At 42.1% G+C, this 19,525-nt stretch overlaps 1 protein-coding gene across 1 annotated transcript in view; it reads left to right on the top strand.

Moving 5' to 3' along the window:
• Window positions 1-19,294, top strand: part of SLC1A1 (solute carrier family 1 member 1) — a 91,691-nt gene extending 72,397 nt beyond the window's left edge. The window contains exons 5-12 of the mRNA XM_090274137.1: window positions 11-53; window positions 1,474-1,572; window positions 5,649-5,833; window positions 7,033-7,140; window positions 9,031-9,153; window positions 9,544-9,738; window positions 13,636-13,770; window positions 17,138-19,294. Of these exons, the coding sequence (XP_090130263.1) occupies window positions 11-53; window positions 1,474-1,572; window positions 5,649-5,833; window positions 7,033-7,140; window positions 9,031-9,153; window positions 9,544-9,738; window positions 13,636-13,770; window positions 17,138-17,384 (1,135 nt within the window). The 3' untranslated portion in view covers window positions 17,385-19,294. The remainder of the gene's footprint in view (window positions 1-10; window positions 54-1,473; window positions 1,573-5,648; window positions 5,834-7,032; window positions 7,141-9,030; window positions 9,154-9,543; window positions 9,739-13,635; window positions 13,771-17,137) is intronic.
• Window positions 19,295-19,525: the final 231 nt, after the last annotated feature.

Here is a 19,525-nt window from a genome sequence, read left to right as displayed (position 1 = left end):
TCTCCAACAGGAATATGTTCCCTGAGAACCTTGTCCAAGCCTGTTTTCAGCAGGTAATAAAATTGATTTTGCCCACATTGCTCCCCTCTTCCCATTACCAGTTAAGTTTTTTTTTTTTTTTTTTTTCCTTGCTGTGACCCAACAAATGGAATTAGGCCATCAAAAATGGCAGGAAATATACCTGTGAATGGAGGAATTTCAGGTCACTCCTCTGTTCTGTATCCCTGATCTTGAGTCTCAGTGAAGTAAGGTCGTGTTGTAGCTTATCCTGCTCTTTTCCTTTATGCTTTTTCCCCAAAAGGGCTCAAATGGAGCAAGTCAGAAAACAACAAATGTTTAAAACATGGAATCTAGTACCTATCTTTGGAGAACCACATTACATTTGTGAGGAAACTTAGGCTGTCAGCAGATGCAATGCGGTGAAAAAAAAACAGCCTTCATCTCCTCTTTCAGGGAGATTAGTGTCTGACCCACATGGTGGCTGGTGTTCCTGGTATCTAGTCTTTTATTCGATCATTCTGTCCCCATTGCTGGTGCTCTACAGAGCAGTGTAACAAAACCATGATGGGTTTTTTTCTCTAGGAAAGTTTAAAAATCTCTTTATTCCATTTTCTTCAAGACTTTTTCTCTTGTTTGTCTATGCCCTTAGACAGCTGAGTCTATCACAAACTGCTGAATTCATTTACATGAATTACATGAACAGAGACCCCTGTGTATACCAACAGAAATGGCAATTAAATTGCTCACTGCCGACCTCCAGGCAGCACAGAGCCATCTCTATTTCAGGGGTGCCTTTGCGGCTCAGCCACAGTGGTCATTTGTAAGGTTCTTGGTGTTGGCAGGTCCTTGGAGGAGTGACATTTATGCCTGGTATAATAGTACACTAGCTCTTTCTTAAACCTCTCTGCTGAAGCTCCACAGAACCAGACAGGACTGAAAGAAGGGGATTCAACAGATATCTTATGGAATAGCCCTAAAAGCACTGTTGATTTTAGAACAACCATATAGTTGTTGGTGTTTATTAAAGTTATAGTGACTACATTTATCAAAGTGATGAAGTTTCTCTCAGGTTAAAAATAATAAATGAATAAATAAGTAGAAGCAAAATTGATTTGACAGGATTCCTGTGGAGTCTGTCAATGCACCTACAAATAAAACCTATACCTTCTTTCCCATTATTGCTCCATTAATTTGTCCTTTATTATGAAAGTGAGAGAACATTTTGATATCATTGAATGGTGGCTGTGGGAGTTAGGGGTTTGGATTTATCAATTCTACTTTTAGTTCCGAAGCCTCACAGAAAGCTCTATCAACACCTGGAGCTGAGAGAGGCATCAGAGGTAGAGCCTTTCAGTGGTACTTGTTTGCCCAAAATGACCATATTCCTAGGATTTAGCCTCACATGCTTAAAAAAACTTTTTGTTTCTTTGTCTTCCCCTCATCCCACCCCACCCCCGCCCCTTCAACGTGCAGTATAAAACCATGCGTAAAGAAGTGAAACCTTCCACTGAGCCAGGGATGAATATGACGGAAGCATCTGTCACAGCCATCATGACTACTGCTGTTTCCAAGGTACTATTTCCTTTCTTGTCTCCTGAAGCCCCTTCCCAGTAGGCAGGAGCTGAGTTGTGAGTGAGCAGGAGAGAGAAATACAGTCACTCCTCATTATTTGTTCATTTTGCATTTGTGAATTCAGCTACTCATTCAACTGTATTTGCAACCTCAAAATCAACACTCAGGGCACTTTTGTGTCATTTGTAGACATGCAGAAAGTGGTGAAAAACTTAAGTCGTCCAATGCACATATGTTCCCAGCTGAGGTTGAACAAGGCTATGCTCTGCCTTCTTCTTTCAGCTCTCCTACTATAAATAAGTATCCTTTTGTGGTGTGTTTATGCCACATTTTTCACAGTTTTGTACTTCTCATGGTAATTTTACTGTTTAAAATGTCCTGTAACACTGAAGTGCTGTCTATGGTTCCTAAATGCAAGAAAGCTATAATTTGCCTTATGGAGACTATAGTATGTTAGATAAAGTTCATTCAGGCATGAGTTATAGTGTCTTTGTTATGAGTTAAATAAGGTGTCTCTGAACAGAAACATGAATAAAGCAAGGTTATATATTGATTATTTGATGAAAGTATTGTTAACATCGGCTTCCAGGAACTTAACTCATACATTTTCCCAGAAACAGTGATTCAATATTCACTAATTCAATGTTGGTGACTACTTTATAGAACATATCTACCAAGAATAATAAGAAGCAACTGAACCACATAGAGAAAAGAATGAGACCTGTTATCTATATATCCCTGCCCCTCTTTAGGGTTGAGTTGGGCATCTCTGGGAACTGCTGTAGATTTGCAAGACTATGTAAATACAGAATGCAGGCCCACAATTTCTTATTCGAAACTCTGCCCAGATGTGATTCAGAGACCAGAGTTGTCCACTTCAGATGGGCCAAGTGGTGTGTGTATATGTTATACACTGTCCTTAATATGGGATTGGCAACAACGCTAGAATCAAGTACATCAATCTTTTGCAACAAGCTTATGAATATTCTGCCAATTAAGAGAAATAGACCATAAGTACTCTTATCTCAGTTCAGGGTATGTTTTGCCACCAAGAATTTGCCATAAACTCATCAATAAAATCAATGGGCTTTGAGAGTTTTGGGGATTTCACTAGTGAAGGCTAGAATGTATGGGCCTGATGTAGTACATTTTTAGTCCTGTAATAGATTTTTCCTGAATGTTCTCTGCCTTCATATAGGAAGGAAAGACTTTAAGGAAAAGAGAAATATTCAGTAGACCTAAGAATTAAAATTAAGTAGGCAAAACAAACACAGGGAGGCTGCCAAAACAAGGAGACAAGGAAACATGGCCCAAATGAAAGAACAGATCAAAACTCCAGAAAAAGAGCTAAATGAAATGGAGATATGCAAGATACAGAGTTCAAAACACTAGTTAAAAGGATGCTCAGTGGACTTAGTGAGGACTTCAACAGCATAAAAAGATTCAGTCAGAAATGTAGGATACAGTAATTACAATAAAGAACAATTTACCAGGAAAGAACAGTGCAGTGGATGAAGCATAAAACAACCAACCAAAAGAACAAGAAGAAAAAAGACTCCAAAAACATGGGGATATTATAAGCAGCCTCTGGGACAACTTCAAGAAGTCCGACACTCACCTCATAGGGGTGCCAGAAGGAGAAGAGAAAGAGCAAGAAATTGGAACTCTATTTGAAAAAATAATGAAAAAAAAAATCCCCTAAGTTGGTGAAGGAAATAGACATGCAAGTCCAGGAAGCACAGCGAGTCCCAAACAAGATGGACCCAAAAAAGGCCACACTAAGACACATCATAATTAATACCAAAGGTTAAAGATAAAGAGAGAATGTTAAAAAGCAGCAAGAGAAAAGAAGTTAATTGCCTACAGGGGAGTTAGGGATTAGCAGGAAACTTTCAAAGTCATGAGAAGCAGGGACCTATAGCCAACATTGCTCTACTCAGTAAAGCTATCATTTGGAATTGAGGGGCAGATAAAGAGTTTCCCAGACAAGAAAAAACTAAAGGAGCTCATCATCACCAAATCATTATTATATGAAATGTTAAGGGACTTACTTAAGAAAAAGAAGATCAAAACTCTGAACAATAAAATGGCAAAAAATGCATATCTATCAACAATTGAATCTAAAAGACAAACTAAACAAACAAGAACAGAGACAGAATCATGATATGGAAACTGTTTTGATGTTTGCCAGATGGGACAGGGATGTGGGGAATGGGTAAAGAAATGAGGGGATTAAGAAGTACAAGTAGGTAGTTACAGAATAGCCAGGGGAATATAAAGTACAGTGTAGGAAATGGAGAAGCCAAAGAATTTATACACATGCCTCATGTACATGAACAATGGTGTGGGGATTGCCTGAGGGAGCGGGGGTTGCTGGGTGTAGAGGGCAAAGGGGGAAAAATTAGAACAACTGTAATAGCATAATCAATAAAATAAAATTTAAAAAATAAATTAATTAAATTAAATAGACCACTGTTGGCTCCCTGCTTCCTCCTGCAGAACACCTTAACTTGCCCTAGCAACTGCGTCTTAGTTGGTTGGAGCATCATCCTGTGACTGAAAGGTTGCAGGTTCGATTCCCGGTCAGGGCACATACCTAGATTGTGGGTTTGGTCCCTGGTCAACGCACATATGATTATTTTCTCTCTCACATCGTTGTTTCTCTCCTTCTCATTCTCCCTCCTTTCCCCTCTCTCTAAAATCAATAAGCATGTCCTTGGGTGAGGATTAAAAAAAAAAAAAAATGAATGCAGTAACCACTCCTAACAGTTTCAGTGGCCCTCCATGACCTGGCTCCACCCTAGTTTCTAGGCTTCCTTCCCAATGGGCCCCCTCTGTTCTATCCAGATCTGCCTCCTCAATTATTCCTTATTCCTGCCTTTTGATGTGGTTCCACAGGGATTTTCTGAGCACCCTGCATGAGCCAAGCTCTGCTGAACATTGGATTGCAATAGTGAAAATACAGATGTGGCATTTGCCTTCATGTGACCGGTGGTGAATATTTCAATAGGGAAGAACAGAGTACTCTGGGGCATTCAACAGGATGGTTTAAATTTGTTTGGGTACTATAAAGGATGGGTAGGAATTATCCAAGTAGGGTACAGAGGTCTAGTTCATGATGACATTTGCCTTTGCTTAGCACTTTTTTAGGAGCATGTCTGCATTTCCTAGCTGCCTGCCCCTGAGGCCTTGCTTTCCCTAACCCCACAATCCTCATTCTTTTCCCCAGTTTCTATGATACCTATAGTTCATAGCTTGGCTGTGGAGTTAATTACATACTATCTTGCTATCATTGGCTCACGTTTCTCATGGTTAGTTTTGTCTCTCCAGCTGCACTGTAAGACCTTACGCAGTTGACACACTCTAGCTGCTCAACAAATATTTGTTTGATTAAATCAGATCATAATTAAGAAATGACTGGTACCCCAGGGGCTTTTCCAGTTATATTATGTCCTTTTGAAATCTCTCAGTAAACCTCATGCTATGCTTACCCAGGATAAAACAAAAAAATGGTTCATAGGTGTAGGACTCTGGTTAACTTTTATATCTACAAAATTCTGTTGGTCATTCAAAATTAGAGGCAATAAAGAATGTTCTTGTGCTTCATTGTCAGAATAAAACAGTAAAATGTCCTAAAGATGTCTACAATAGTAAATAAACTGTGTTTCCTGTATTATTAATTCCTGTCTTTTTTTATACAGCCTCCAAATGTAGCTAGTAGTTAAAATAACCCTGAAAATGCCTTGATTCTAAAGTTCTTATTAAAAATATAAAAATATCCCAGAATAAGAAATCTTCAAAAGAAATATTCAGATATGGATTTGTTGAAAGAAAGAGAAAAAAGAACACTTTAAAACTTCAATGGCTAAGGGTGTGGGCAGTAAAAATTGGATATGTGTATGGGTGGAGGTGGTTTTCTTTATTTTTATTTTTTAGTTATATTTCCCAAAGTATTGTTGACTCTGGTAAATCACTATTTATTGTGTTTGGCTATTGTATCTTCTCATTTTAATGCCTCTGCAGTCTAACAAGATTATAATCATGCATCAATATATTTTCTTGATTTCGATCCACAGAATGAAACAAAGGAATACAAAGTCATAGGCATGTATTCAGATGGTATAAATGTCCTGGGTCTGATTGTCTTTTGCCTTGTCTTTGGACTTGTCATTGGAAAAATGGGAGAAAAGGGACAGATTCTGGTGGATTTCTTCAATGCTCTGAGCGACGCAACCATGAAAATTGTTCAGATCATTATGTGGTGAGCAAATACCCATTAATGCCATCTCTCTTCCCCTAAAAACTGTCCCCTCAATACTAGAACCAAGAGTCTTATGTTCCGCAACTGACTCACTCTCTCTAGGGTGAAGCCTGACTATCAAGACACTAGAGTATTAAGCGATTTCACATATTACTTTTGTTCACTAACAGAAGTCTAGGTATCAGCCATTGTCTTTTCTACCAAAGCCCTTGATCACCTTGTACCCAACCAGCATTTGTGTAAGAAGTAACTCCTGAAGAAAGGATTTGAAGGGATTCCTTGCACATCAAAACACAAAGTGCTTTCCTTATTAGACCCCATGCAGAAGTGATATTCAAAATACTTCTATCCAAATGGAAGCTGTTTGAGTATCTGCCCTGTATCTAGATGCTGAAAAGTTCAGCTTTCCTTGGAGACCTCAGACCCACTTACGTCATATTGAATTGGTTTAACATTATTTACTCCAAAGTGTAGACATTGACAGTGACATAAAGGGTTCAGTTATTTCAGTCACTTAATCCCACTGAACCTCAGCTTCATCATCTATAAAAAAGGAGAGTAAAATTTACCACTAGGGTTGGGAGAAGTATGTATACTAAGTGAATTGATACCTGTAAAATACTTAAACCAACACAAGGTGTGTACTGAGAGCTCTACGAACAGCTATTGTGATCACTTCTGCTACTGACTCTATTACTCTGTTGCTGAGACTTCTACCTGGGAAACAAAATGACTGTGGCTAGAAAGAGACTAGTGACTGCATTTGGAGGATCAAGCTAAAATGATAATTCAGTTGTGACAGTCGGTCAAATGTATGTGTACTGGGAGTAAGGAACAGGATTATGCAACAGTTTACCCACATCTTTTCTATTTATTTTTTGTTGAATTTATTGAGGTGACATCGGTTAATAAAATTTTATAGGTTTCAGGTGTACAGTAACCACACCTTCTTGCCAAGTTTGTCCCATTATGGTAGCTTAGGTGGGTAGAATTTAAGGTGCACACAGGTATGTGTTGAAACCTGGAGCCGGTGTGGTCCACCAGGGCCTGAAACTGAGATGAAACCTTAGCTTCATTGTGTACCTGTGCTCCTCTCAGCCAAGAGCGTGTGCAGAACCGTGGTGCAGGCCCTGGCTTGTTTTCTCCCCAACAGTCCCACCGTGAGGGAATCTGCTGACATTGTTCTGCTTACTTTCTAGTTACATGCCTTTAGGTATTTTATTCCTGATTGCTGGGAAGATCATAGAAGTTGAAGACTGGGAAATATTCCGCAAGTTGGGCCTCTACATGGCCACCGTCCTGACTGGGTATGTCACTTGAGAAGAAACAGAAACCTTACTTAAGCTCATGAGAGGCTGGGTTTCAGTTGGTTAAAGTCAGCTTCTCTCCTACGTGCAGGGGAAAATGGGGTTCAGCGATTAGAGAGCAGAGTGTGGGGGGAAGGACTGCCCTTTAACAGCTGTGCTGGAGGTGGATCACACTGTGCTCATTGCCAGATTTTGGCAGAACAGCCTGGACCAGGCTCTGTCACTGCCATTATTACTTGTGTTCAAATAATTTTTAAAAATGAGAGCAAAACCCACGGGTACTTAATCTTGGCTTTCTCCTGGCCTTCACTTTCTCAAGGATATAAACTAACCAAGCAAGTAAATAACCCCATGTACCCTGAGCCTAAAAGAAATTAGGCAGGGCCTAAATAAAATCATATTCCAACAAATAGGAGCAAGATGGCTGGTTAATTCCATGCCTGTTGGCAGGGCTGGTGATGACTGTCACCCTCTGCATCATCAAAGGGCCAGAGAGGGTGCTGGGGAAATCTTCAGGCTGGTAGGAATTGTGTAAAGTTGGAAGGCAGTAGGAGACAGGTCACTTACATATTTATTACAGCCCAGTTATTGGTTCCTGGAGGGGATAGGTTATAAATGGTGCCCCAGATATCTAGCTAGGGGCAGGATACATCATGTGTGCTGAGAAATGTGGACCATGGGAATGAGTAAACATCATCAGTTTAACTCACATAAGTCAATGCCCCACACACCCAACTTGAATGAATAATCAGCTCCCTTATTGGAACTTGGTCACATTAGGGAGTTACCACTGCATAGCACTTGGTACTTAGTCTGTGTTTACCAAAAGCATAGCCCTGATGGCCAACAGGGAAGAAGCCTGGATTCCTACAATATGAGGGTCAGTCAAATCCCAGGGACGCAGTGCTAAGGGAGGCAGGACCATCAACCTCGTGAGAGGCCAGGGGCTATACCGAGGTAGTGATATGGCTGAGGTTCATTATACTGAGCCATTTCACTGAGGGGTTCTGCTGGTTTTTATTTTCTTATCATAGCTAGGTTTCTAACAGAAAACTAAATCACTCAGTTCCTCATAGTTCTTAGCCACAAGCTATCCAGAAGACCATCTTACCAGACCTCCAGGAGCTGTATTTTCAATGATTATTTCAGTTTCCTATAATTGAGTCTTTAAACTCTTAAGTTGCCACTTAATGGCATCTGCTGAATTGGTCTCATTTCTGAAGCCTCCTGTTTTGTGTAACCTGTATATTTCCATGTGAAAGGAGGAATAGTTTTGGAAGACAGGAGTAACAAAGAGAGTCAGTCCTGACTATGGAAGAGAATGGATGTCCTCCTTGTTGCATTCCTCACTCCCCTCTAGACAGTGGGCGCCATTCAGCAAGACAATGGTGTGGTCCAGGGAACAGAGTGGCCAAGGGCTGTGATAACGTCTATAACAGAGGTTTGGATGGGGCCACAAAATCACTGAGGAGGGAAGGGTCAGCTGGACCTGGAAAGTTTAGGGAAGGCTTCCTGAAGGAGGGGGAAGTTTTACTGAGCCCTAGAGGACGAGTTAGATTTCTGCAGCAGAAGGAAATGAAAGCATTTGAGAGCATTTAGCGAGAAGCGTATGTACAGGGCCTGGAAGCATGATGTAACTATTCTGTGAGTGCTGAAATGTGGATTCAGCTACCGACTTGGCATCTAACTTTGACAAGATACTTCATTTGCTGAGTGAATCTCCTTATCTCCCTATGTGGAATGGAGACATATATTCCTGCCCTACTTCTCATTTTCTCATTGGGTCAGTATTGAAGTTGAATGACATTATGAATAAAAAAGCTGTTTGAAAAAGGATTAATATGAAGAGGTGGTATCACCTACGAACCTGTTTCTCTCTCTTGTTTACAGGCTTGCAATCCACTCCATTATAATTCTCCCACTGATATATTTCATAGTCGTAAGAAAGAACCCTTTCCAATTCGCCATGGGAATGGCCCAGGCTCTCCTGACAGCCCTCATGATCTCTTCCAGGTAACGAGAAGAGGGGTTTCTACAAGAAGTCTCTGGGCCAGGCCTTATCAACCCTCACCTCACTTGATTAAGCACTAACTATAGCATGTGGTTTTTGTAGCTGCCTTTAATTCAAGAAACAGTCTTCATATTCTCTTCCCATGTCCTTGAATGTACTTCTTCACCCTATTGGATATTTCCTGCCCTCTTGGCTTGGCCTGCAGCCCAAGAAGGGGTTATGCTGTAACTTGAAGCAGTGGGAACCATAGCACCTTTTGATTTCTGAATCTGTCAAAAGTACCAGCATGCTTTGGGCTCTTGGTTTAGATTTTGGAATAGAGGTGTCTCTTCAGGCAGAGACCAAGGAACAGCATTTCTAAACTGTAAGTTCCTTGTCTTTTTGCCACACAGTTCGGCAACACTGCCTGTCACTTTCCGCTGTGCTGAAGAAAAGAACCAAGTGGACAAAAGGATCACTAGATTTGTGTTACCCGTTGGTGCTACAATCAACATGGATGGGACTGCACTCTATGAAGCAGTGGCAGCTGTGTTCATTGCACAGTTGAATGGCTTGGACCTGGGCATTGGGCAGATCATCACTATCAGGTGGGGCCTGGTGTCACATTCACTTTCATCACTGTTACTGGAATTGCCTCTCATAAAAATCATCTGTGAAGGGAGATCAAGAACGGTCCAATGTTGGATTGATTTTCAGAAAGGTATGTGGCAATGTGGTAGATGGACTGGATGGAGCAGGAATCAAAGCTGGAAGATCAGTTAGGAGATTATTGCAGGAGTCCAGGTAAGATATGAAAAGGCCCACATCAAGGCACTGACATGGGGGATGGAGAAAAGCTAGTGAATTCAAGAGGCATCAGTTAGATTCAGAGTGAGGGATAGGGCATGGCAGGATGACTGCCAGGATTGGTGGAAGTTTCTGGATTGGTGGATGGTGCTTACCAGGAAAGGAATTACGAGAGAGATGCAGGCATAGGTAGGAGGATAAGTAGTGACAATTAAGTCAGATGATGTGTATAAAATGCTTAGAATGATGCCTACATTGTGAATACTCAGTAAATGTTCAGAATGGATGACATGACATAGGGAGGGTTCACAGAGTAGAGACAAGGACTAAGGACTGAGCACTATACAATCCTAATGTGAGAGGCAGGCAGAGAGGGAAGAATGAGAAGGAAAGAAGGGTGGGAAGAGAGCCGCGGTGTCACTGAAACCCAGAGAAGAGAAATGTTCAAGGATCAAATTGTCAATAGAGTCAAATACTGCAGAGAATCCTAGTCAAATGGAGACTGAAACTACCTACTCAAGTAGATGGTGAAAAAGTCATTAGTGAGTTTTACCAGAGCTGTTTATCTGGAACAGCACTGCTCAATATGGTAGCCATTAGCTACACACATGAATTGGGCAAAGCAGACACAGAAGGTTCTGTCCTTGTAGAAATAGGTGCTGTCATTATAGGTCTTGTCACCAAAGAAAGTTTGGTTATTGGATTGCGATTGGAGTTCATCAGAGACTTCGGTTCAGTTCAGAGTGGAAGATTAAGACCCAACTGGATCCCTGAGCCTACTCAAGGTTGAAGCTGGACATTTCAGAGTTAATTCACTTTTCCATCCCCAGCACTCGGCATAGGCATAAGTTTCAGGCATAAAATAAGTTCTAACAGTGTTCTAGTACAGTGAATTTTTAAATCTTCCCCAACCCTAAGTCATAAAGTATTTATTGCAGTCTGCATGAAGTTAACTGAAGACAAGTACACACTAGACCATTTGGAGTATCAGCTGGGCAACTATGTGGGTGCTGCAGGAGCTGTAAAAAGTGTTAGTGGCTGAGGAAGCCCATGCCAGGAGAACTTGAATCAAGTCCTATAGGTTGAACAGCAACAAGTACGTTAAACTTAAAACCTTGAATCATTCCTGAGAAGGTTGCACAGCTGCTGTGGTTCCAGCAGTTGTTACTTTTAGACCCCCAAGTGCCTTTTCCCACCTCCCTCACCTTGAGCTGTGGAATCCCAGCTGCATTGAACTGATTTCCAAGGAGTGGTTATGTGAGATGTCGATTCTTTTGGGTATTCGCCACTTTGTGATGAATTTCCTCCCTCTGCCTCCGCCATAAGTTTCCTAGATCTCTCTAACCTTTCAAAGAAAGAAAAATCTGCCAGAATAATAAACTTTGGGCCTTGAGGCTAAATAATCAATTCACATAAAAACCTCTCTCCCTGCCCTGGTTTATTCTTGTGTCAGACTTGGCTGATACCTACTGGCCCAGAACCAATGACAACTGCAGGGTCCAGAGTAATCATTGACTTAAGGTAAAAAACCCTCTCTGGCTTTACCTGGGAGAGAATGAATTAATAAACATTATTTTTAACTTTACAAGTTACAGTTGTGGCTCCTGTGGTTGGTGGTTAGAGATTTTTGGGCCCATAGTTTGATCTCTTTCTGTGACCCTTTTGGACTGGGCATTAAAAAAATGTAGGCACCATCCATCCAAAACATAGTCTTTTGTGGTTTTATCATAACCTTTACCAATGGTTATGGCTAAATGAATTATAATAACATTCATTTACCAACAGTTACAGCTGCTTGAAAGTAGGATACATTTTCTTATAATGAAAGCTAATTGCAACATTGGGGGCCTAGAAGGAGCTTGGAGGAAAACATAGCAGTAATAGTATAGTAGTTGTTTTGTAGTAGTTGTAATAATACTAGCAGCAGTGGTCATAGAATAGCAGCAGGTGCTGACGTATCAGAAATGGCATCAGTTTTTCAGCTTCTACTCTATCCATGTGCTGTCCTGGACACCTTACATGTATTACCTCACTGAATCTTCACAGCAGCCCTGCAAAATAAACATGTCAGTTACATCTAATAGGTGGGAAACAGATTCAGAGAAGTACTTGCTTAAGGATATGGGGTCAGTAAAATTTCTTACCCTATCTGAAGATTTATACTTCAGACCAAAGCCATTTAAGTAACTGAAGTTTAGTAAGCAAGGTCAAGGTCAAAAGCAGAGTTTTGACTAAAGGGATTTTGAGCTTCAAGCCCAGCCTCAGGCTTATAGGGACTGCGTGGTTAACAATGATGTATTGGGGATTCCAAGAGGGATCAGTGGGCTTGGTCACATACCACTTCTGACAAAGAAAACCCATCAGTGCATTCAGGTTAAATTTTTTCAACCACCATTGAAATAAGCTTAGGTTTAACAAAGAACACTTGTCAGAACAGATCTAAAGAATTATGCAGGCCTCAAATGCTGAGAGGAATTGGAACACCCCAGAAATCTCTAATTTACTGGAAATTGGGTGGCTACAGCCCCTGAGGAAAGATATACTTGTCAAAGAACTCTGGCCCGAGTTTAACCACACGCTCAAAGAGCATCTGTGACCCATCTCTAGGCAGATGAATGGGCAATAGAATCAGCTTCCCAAGAGCTCTGAGGCTTTACGAGCTCCAAGAATATGGCTTTGTGGCTAGAATCAGGGATTCTCCTAGCTGGCAGTTTGTGCATCTTCACCTTTCCACGGGCGGCATCATGGCAGCAGTTCAGGCCTTGGCCCAGGGTGAGGACATAGCTCCAGAAAATGTAGTGAGTGTCCCCCTCAAGCTGACTCAAATCAAAGGGGTTTTCAAGGCATGGTGAGCCCTTGTCTCCTCCAAAATGACCAGATTTAAGTAAGGAAGTTGCTGATGGAAAACTGCACATTCCAAAGAGAAAAATCCCTAGTGCCGCATTTTATATGACTAAGAGGGATCTTTTAAAATATTTAGTGTTGACTTTCATGTGGCTGACTCTCCTGGATTCCAGATCTATCTTTCTTTTGCACAAAGTGCATCCCCTGGAAAAAAGGAGTGGTCAGGAATAAATGCTTATACCTTGGACAGGAGTCATAGCTGTTTCAATTCACTGTCTGAAAGGGCATCTCCCAGAGAGATCAAGAGTTTTGTGATGTCAAAGAAGTGAATAAAACCTGCCTGAACACTTTAGGTTTTGCCTTCACCTAAAATGCCCTTTCTCATTTATCCCCACCACTATCCCTCTACCATCCTTCAAGGCAACATAAATTCCTGGCACATATTATATGCTTAGTGAGTGATTGTTGGGTGAGTAGGTAGAAGAAGGGAGAAAGAACACAGGTGGAGAGGTATCTCACTTGTTTAGGACGAATGGGTAGATAAAGCCTTCCATAAACACCAGTTGGTAAACTCTTGCCTTCCTCCTGAATGTTGCTCTTGCTCATCTTTTTGTGTGCCACACAGGCAGTCCTTGCATTCGAGTGATTGGTCGTATCTCCCCCTGGAAGGAGATCACAGTCCCCTCAGCCTCCCCACACCGTCTAATAAGGCAGACCTGGTGCTCAGCACTATCTGACTGGCCAATCTGGGGGCATAGCAGTAACAGCCATTGGGACTAATTGCTTCAGGCCAGGGGCTTTGAAGGGAGAGATGGGTGTCTAACTCCTTTCACGCTGGTGTGTTCTTGCTACAGTGTTACGGCCACAGCTGCCAGCATCGGAGCTGCTGGTGTGCCCCAGGCGGGCCTGGTGACCATGGTGATCGTGCTGAGTGCTGTGGGCCTGCCCACTGAGGATGTCACCCTGATCATCGCTGTCGACTGGTTCCTGTGAGTTGGAATAAATGCACCACCTCAGCTGGATGGGGAGGTGGGCTTCCCAGCCGTGCAATATCTGCAGTCTGTCATCATTCTCTCCCCAGATTGCCTAATGAGCCATCTGTTGCTGCTTTAATCTCCCTCTGACCAGGCCACCTGATAAGGAGCTTAAAATTTAACTCCTCATAACTTCAAGCAGTGATTTTAAAAAGCCAGTGCTCTCTGCTAGCTCATTATACCTGGCAGTGCTAAGGTTAGGAGCTGGGTATTAGATGAGATAAACACAGACTAATAAGCTAAAGAAGCTAGGATGGCCCTGACTGCTGTGGCACAGCTGGATGGAGTGTTGTGCTGTAACCAAAAGCTTATGGGTTTGATCCCAAGTCTGAGCATTTATGGTCTCTGGTCCAGGCATGTGTGGGAGGCAACCAGTCAATGCTACACTCTCGCATCAATGTTTCTCTCTCTCTCTCTCTCCCCTTTCCTCTCTGTCTAAAAGCAATGAAAAAATGTCCTCAGGTGAGGATTAAAAATGTTCTTTTTTAAAAAATGCAGCTAGAGAAGGCCCCAGACATTCCAAACCCCATAGGCTACCTTAGCTGATCTTAGCCCTAGGTCAGCATCATAGGTTCAAGAACCACCTGGTTCAAAATCAGCCTATCTTCCCAAGCATCAGACCATCGGGCACAGTAGTACGAGCAAAGGCTTTGTAGTAAGACTGACTTTGGTTTGAATCCCCATTCAGTGTCTTCTTACTGGCTTTTGACCTTGAGTGGGTTCCTTAACCTCTCTGAGGTTCAGTTGCATTATCTGTATGATGGGAAAGATTCTATCTCATTGAGTTGGTGTAAGGACTGAGTGAGCTCATATACGACAGTGTCTGGTAGACAGTATGTGCTCAATAAGAGTTAAGTCTTATTATAACTAGAATGACCATTCAGTCCTCAACCAACAATTCATTCTCATTCTCTCTCTCTCTCTCTCTCTCTCTCTCTCTCTCTCTCTCACACACACACACACACACACACACACACACACACACACACAGCTAAGGAACAAGCAGAGCAGCTGTGGTATATTCAGGGTAAGGGTAGGAACATGTATTTTGTGACTCCCAACGTTAAAGTTAGAATGAGCCTGGTTCCCAGCTCTGCCCTTGGTTGATACTCACTTTGTGCATTCGTCTTCCAGCATCTGGGTCTGGCTCTGTCCCCTGGCCATCAGGGGTAAGTGTAGCTCCTTAGTGAGCCTTCACTAGAACCAGCTTGTGTTTACTGGGGATTCCAGTGCTATGCAGTTTGAAAGTGGCAGCTCAGATGGAGGAAAGGGGAACAAAAACATTCCATGTGGTTTGAAGATACAGTCATGTCCCTGAAGGCAAAAGCTCCTGCACCTTGGAGGCCGTGCCAGTGGGGCCCCCTTAGTAGCTGGCTGGTTCTACAAGGCCCAACTGAGGTGGCACCTTTCTTGAAAACGTGCCCTACTGTTACAGAAACAAGGGAGTCCAAAAATCCCCAGAGCTTGCAGCTGGGGGATGGGGAGAAGGAAGCAGCTTTTGGAATGCCTCCACATGCCTGAGGCTGGTGGCTAGTGTCTTTCTTATGCAAATGGCTTTAATGCATCCAAAGCCTCAGGCAGATGGGAGGAGTCTTGAACCAGGGGACAGTATGGAGAAAGCACACAGAGCCTACATAAGGACCTGTGAATGGTCAGAACTGTTTGCAACGCCCACTGCGTCAGATGACGCAGTCAGGGATATATAAGCAGCTGCAGACATTTTAGCTCTGACTCTCTCTGGCTCTCGCTCGTGCTCTCGCTCTGAGACACTCTCGCTCTCTGACTCGGGTTCTCACTCGCGCTCTGGCTCTGGCGCTCTGACTCTCTCTCTGGCACGCTTGCACGCTCGCTCTCTCACTCTCTCATGTGCTCCCTCCACGTGGCTTGGTGAAGGGGCCTTATCCATGTGGCTTGGAGAAGGGGTCTCCAGACTGCTTTAAGAGGCTCTCGCCATGCGGTTTTGAGAAGGAGAGGAGATCCGCGCGGTTTGCAGGAAGAAGGCAGTTTGCAAGGAGGCTGAGAATCCAGGCGGTCCTGCATTGAGAGCTGGAGGGCGCCACAGCACAGAAAGGACCTTCCCAATCAGGATTGAATGATTGGCAGCTGCTGGTAAAGCTGAACTGTGTTTGGAAAGTAGGGAAACAGTTTCTGTGACTTTCCTAAAACTAGCCTGGTTTGGTAGTGGGGAGGCAAGGATATGTGTTTGTGGGTGTTCTAAAGAGCATAAGACTTAACAACAGAAATCCGCAAATAACTAAATCTGTATAACTGTTAAATAAACAATTCTTTTTCTTTTCACTAAACTCTGGTATTGAGAGTTATAATTTTGGCGGCGGGCAATCGGGCCCCTAACTAAAGAGCCCGCGGGTTTGTTTTCAACTGGAGCAGCCCAGGGGTTCTGTAACACTACCATTGAGACAAATGCTTTAATTTTTCTTTCTAATGCAGAAGGGCATCTAGAGTGGACATATGTAAGCACTGTTGAACTTTTCTGTTCTGCAGGTATAGTTTTCACAAGAATATTAATGCACATAATTCCTACCAACAAGGCTCCAGCATCCTCTCTCCAGTATGCATTCTCTACCTACACATCTTCCTGCCTCTTCTCCAGACTCTCTGGGAGTTCAGATTAATTGGGGGCGCCTCAAGGAGAAAGCCATTCCCAGGCAAACCTGTGTTTTCTGACCCTGTGTTCTGTGGCGTCTCTGCTGGCATGTTTATGGAGTGACCTAGTGTGGTAAAGAAATAAGTACAACAGGGACACACAGACAGGAACACTTGGACACATACACGGCACATACACAACCCACAAAACATCCTTCTCTCACCTTAGCCAACAGAGAGCCTAGAAATGCCCACAAGACAGAGGTTAGAGGTGAAAGACTTACTGAATGTATTTATTTATTTATTTTTATTGAATTTATTGGTGTGACATTGGTTAATTACATAGGTTTCAGGGGGTACAGACTTAATGAATTTTGATTCTCCCTCAGCTTCCCCCAAATAATCTGTCAATACTATTCCCATTTCTTTGGGAAGAAAAGAGGGAATTTAGGGATATTGGTGCTGAATTTATGGGAGTCACTGTGACCTATTGGAAGCATAGGCCCTAGGGGAGCTGGTTTGCTCATTCTGTCCCTTAATGAACCACCTTCTGCCCCAGGCCTGTGTGAAGAGGAGCCTTTTGTCAGCCAGCCATGAGGACAGCACTTTCTGCATTTGCTTAACTCATAACTCAACACTTCAGGTCCTTGCTTCTTTCCAATGGTGATGGAAAATGAAATCTGGGCCTCCTGTCTGACTCACTTTCTCCCTTCCCCAGGGACCGGTTCAGGACCATGGTGAACGTCCTCGGTGATGCATTTGGGACAGGCATTGTGGAGAAGCTCTCCAAGAAGGAGCTGGAGCAAATGAGTGTTTCACCTGAAGTCAATTTCGTGAACCCCTTTGCTGTGGAAACCACGACACTTGATAATGAAGACTCAGACACCAAGAAGTCCTATGTCAACGGAGGCTTTGCCATAGACAAATCTGATACAATCTCGTTCACCCAGACCTCACAGTTCTAGAGCCCCTTGCTTCAGATGACTGGGAATAATGAAGGACATCCTTAGCAAATTCAAACATTGAGGAAAAGAAAAACAATTGTGCATTTGACCTGATATACAGACCTCAGGTTATTTTCTATATTTGGATTCAGAGCTTTCGCTCTCCAGGTTCTGGGATTTGGGGGTGGAATAAGATAAAAGGAAATTGATTAAAAGGAAAGCTGTATTATCTGGAGTTTCAAAATTCTATGGGAGACAAAGTTTGGAAGCATATAAAATAGCAGCTGTTGGAATTAGGTAACAAATGTGAAAGAGAAATTGCTTTCTCATGCACAGACCAGTGTTTTGGGTTTTTTAAAAAAATACTCTGTCATTGACTACAAATTTTTACTCAGGCTTTCTACTGGCATGGATTTCCTTTGACGTCTCATGTTTTTATAAATTATAATACATCTAAACCATACCCCTCCCCCAATTAATGTGCCAAATTGTCCATTTTTAACTTATCTCCAGCCAATTTCAAAGCAACTGCTTTGAAAGCAAACAGACCAGCACAGCTCTGCAATAACAGTTTTAAGATGGGCATTGGGTTTGGGAGGAAGGGAGATTCTCTTTTCAAGGTACTGTATTGGGACAGTGGTAACTATTAACCCAGTGTTTAGTATAGAGCTAGATATACATATCTGTGTAAATATTATTTTCATATAATCTGTCAGACAGAGATCAGAATTGAACTGTCAATGTGAAATAAAGAGCTCTCCTTATACTTGAATGATAACTATGATTCCAATCCAGATCTGCTTTGGGGCTTATCAGAACTCCTCTGTCAGGAGCACTAGAATGAGTAATCATGTTGTTTGGTTGTTTCATGTCTGTGTGTCAGCCCCAAAACAGAGATGTATTATGGTGATACCCCGAGGTGGCACAGCCATTCATTGCAACTTCCAAATTCTGCTGGAAGGGAATCCATGTCAGCTCTGTATAAGATTATATACAAAGGTGTCACTCACATAAGGCTGGATGTGCCTTTATCCAGCTGGAAGGCTTCATCCTTCCAAGGTCAGTCATACCTACTTAAAAATGACAGTACTTTGCCTTTTGTACCCATTAGAGACCAAGCAACAGCGGTAAGCTTACCAACAAAGTTGTATTTTAATACTGATTTGATAGGTTGATCAAGCCACATTGACCCAGAAAAGTACTATCTGAACCCTGGATTCTTGTAGGGTAAATCCCACAACCTAAGACATTGGGCTCAGAAGTTCAGGAAAATTCTTCATTTGTACAGCATTTGTCTCTTCCTCCAGGGAGAACTGTTCTGACTAGTGGTCTTGTAATCTTGGTCCTGCTTATTAAAATCATCCTTCGTCATTATCCTGCTAATTTATGAAATCTTATTAAAGTCTGTGCTTCAGTTCACATCTTATCAAAATGCTTAACATTTGTATTTCCACTGAGATCCAAAATACCTGTGCTTCTGCAGTACTGAGTAGCCAATTTAAGCCTGTGCTTTATTTAGAAACCAGAAATTGTGCCAAAGAGCACAGAAAAGTAAGTAAATGCTCAGTATTGACCACCAGTACCTGAAATTATAAGAGAATGAATGATACTGGATTGTCATATAAACATCATAAGTATGAACCAGTAATTCAGTGTGAGTTTTAAAATGCAAAGAGTAGTGTTGTTTTTATAGGAAGTCAGTCTATCTAAATACAATGCAGTTAATCAGTAATTTATCTTGGGCTGAATGGTTCTACCTCCTTGGCAGGTTTCTCCGGTTTGAGGCACCAGAGTTGGCAGAGCTGTTCATGAACTGGTCATCCTTATTTTGGAGTCACTTTGTAACTGACCTCTTAACACACTGTACTGTTCAATCATCAAAGAGAACAATGTTTCATTTCAGCCTCAATAAACATCTCCATCATTCTTTCTTCCCTGCCTTTTTCTTTATCTGTTCTTTTATCTCATTCTAATGGATGTGGGAAGGTGGAGACATGGTCATTTAATTCAGATAGTACACAGATTATCATTTCCAAAACTGTTTATACCCAAGTATTAAAAAGCAGAGCTTCAGGAAAGGTAATTAATTCTTCATGTCAATCAGTGGGGATTAAAAGGTTGAGATTTAGTGTCATTATGAATAGTTTGCCCATACTTTTTGA

This window comes from Furipterus horrens, unplaced genomic scaffold (genome assembly GCF_987537825.1).
Source record: "Furipterus horrens unplaced genomic scaffold, mFurHor1.1.pri manual_scaffold_4, whole genome shotgun sequence".
Taxonomy (NCBI): domain Eukaryota; kingdom Metazoa; phylum Chordata; class Mammalia; order Chiroptera; family Furipteridae; genus Furipterus; species Furipterus horrens.
The sequence above is the reverse complement of the archived record's forward strand: the minus strand, read 5'-3'. Positions and strand labels throughout refer to the sequence as shown.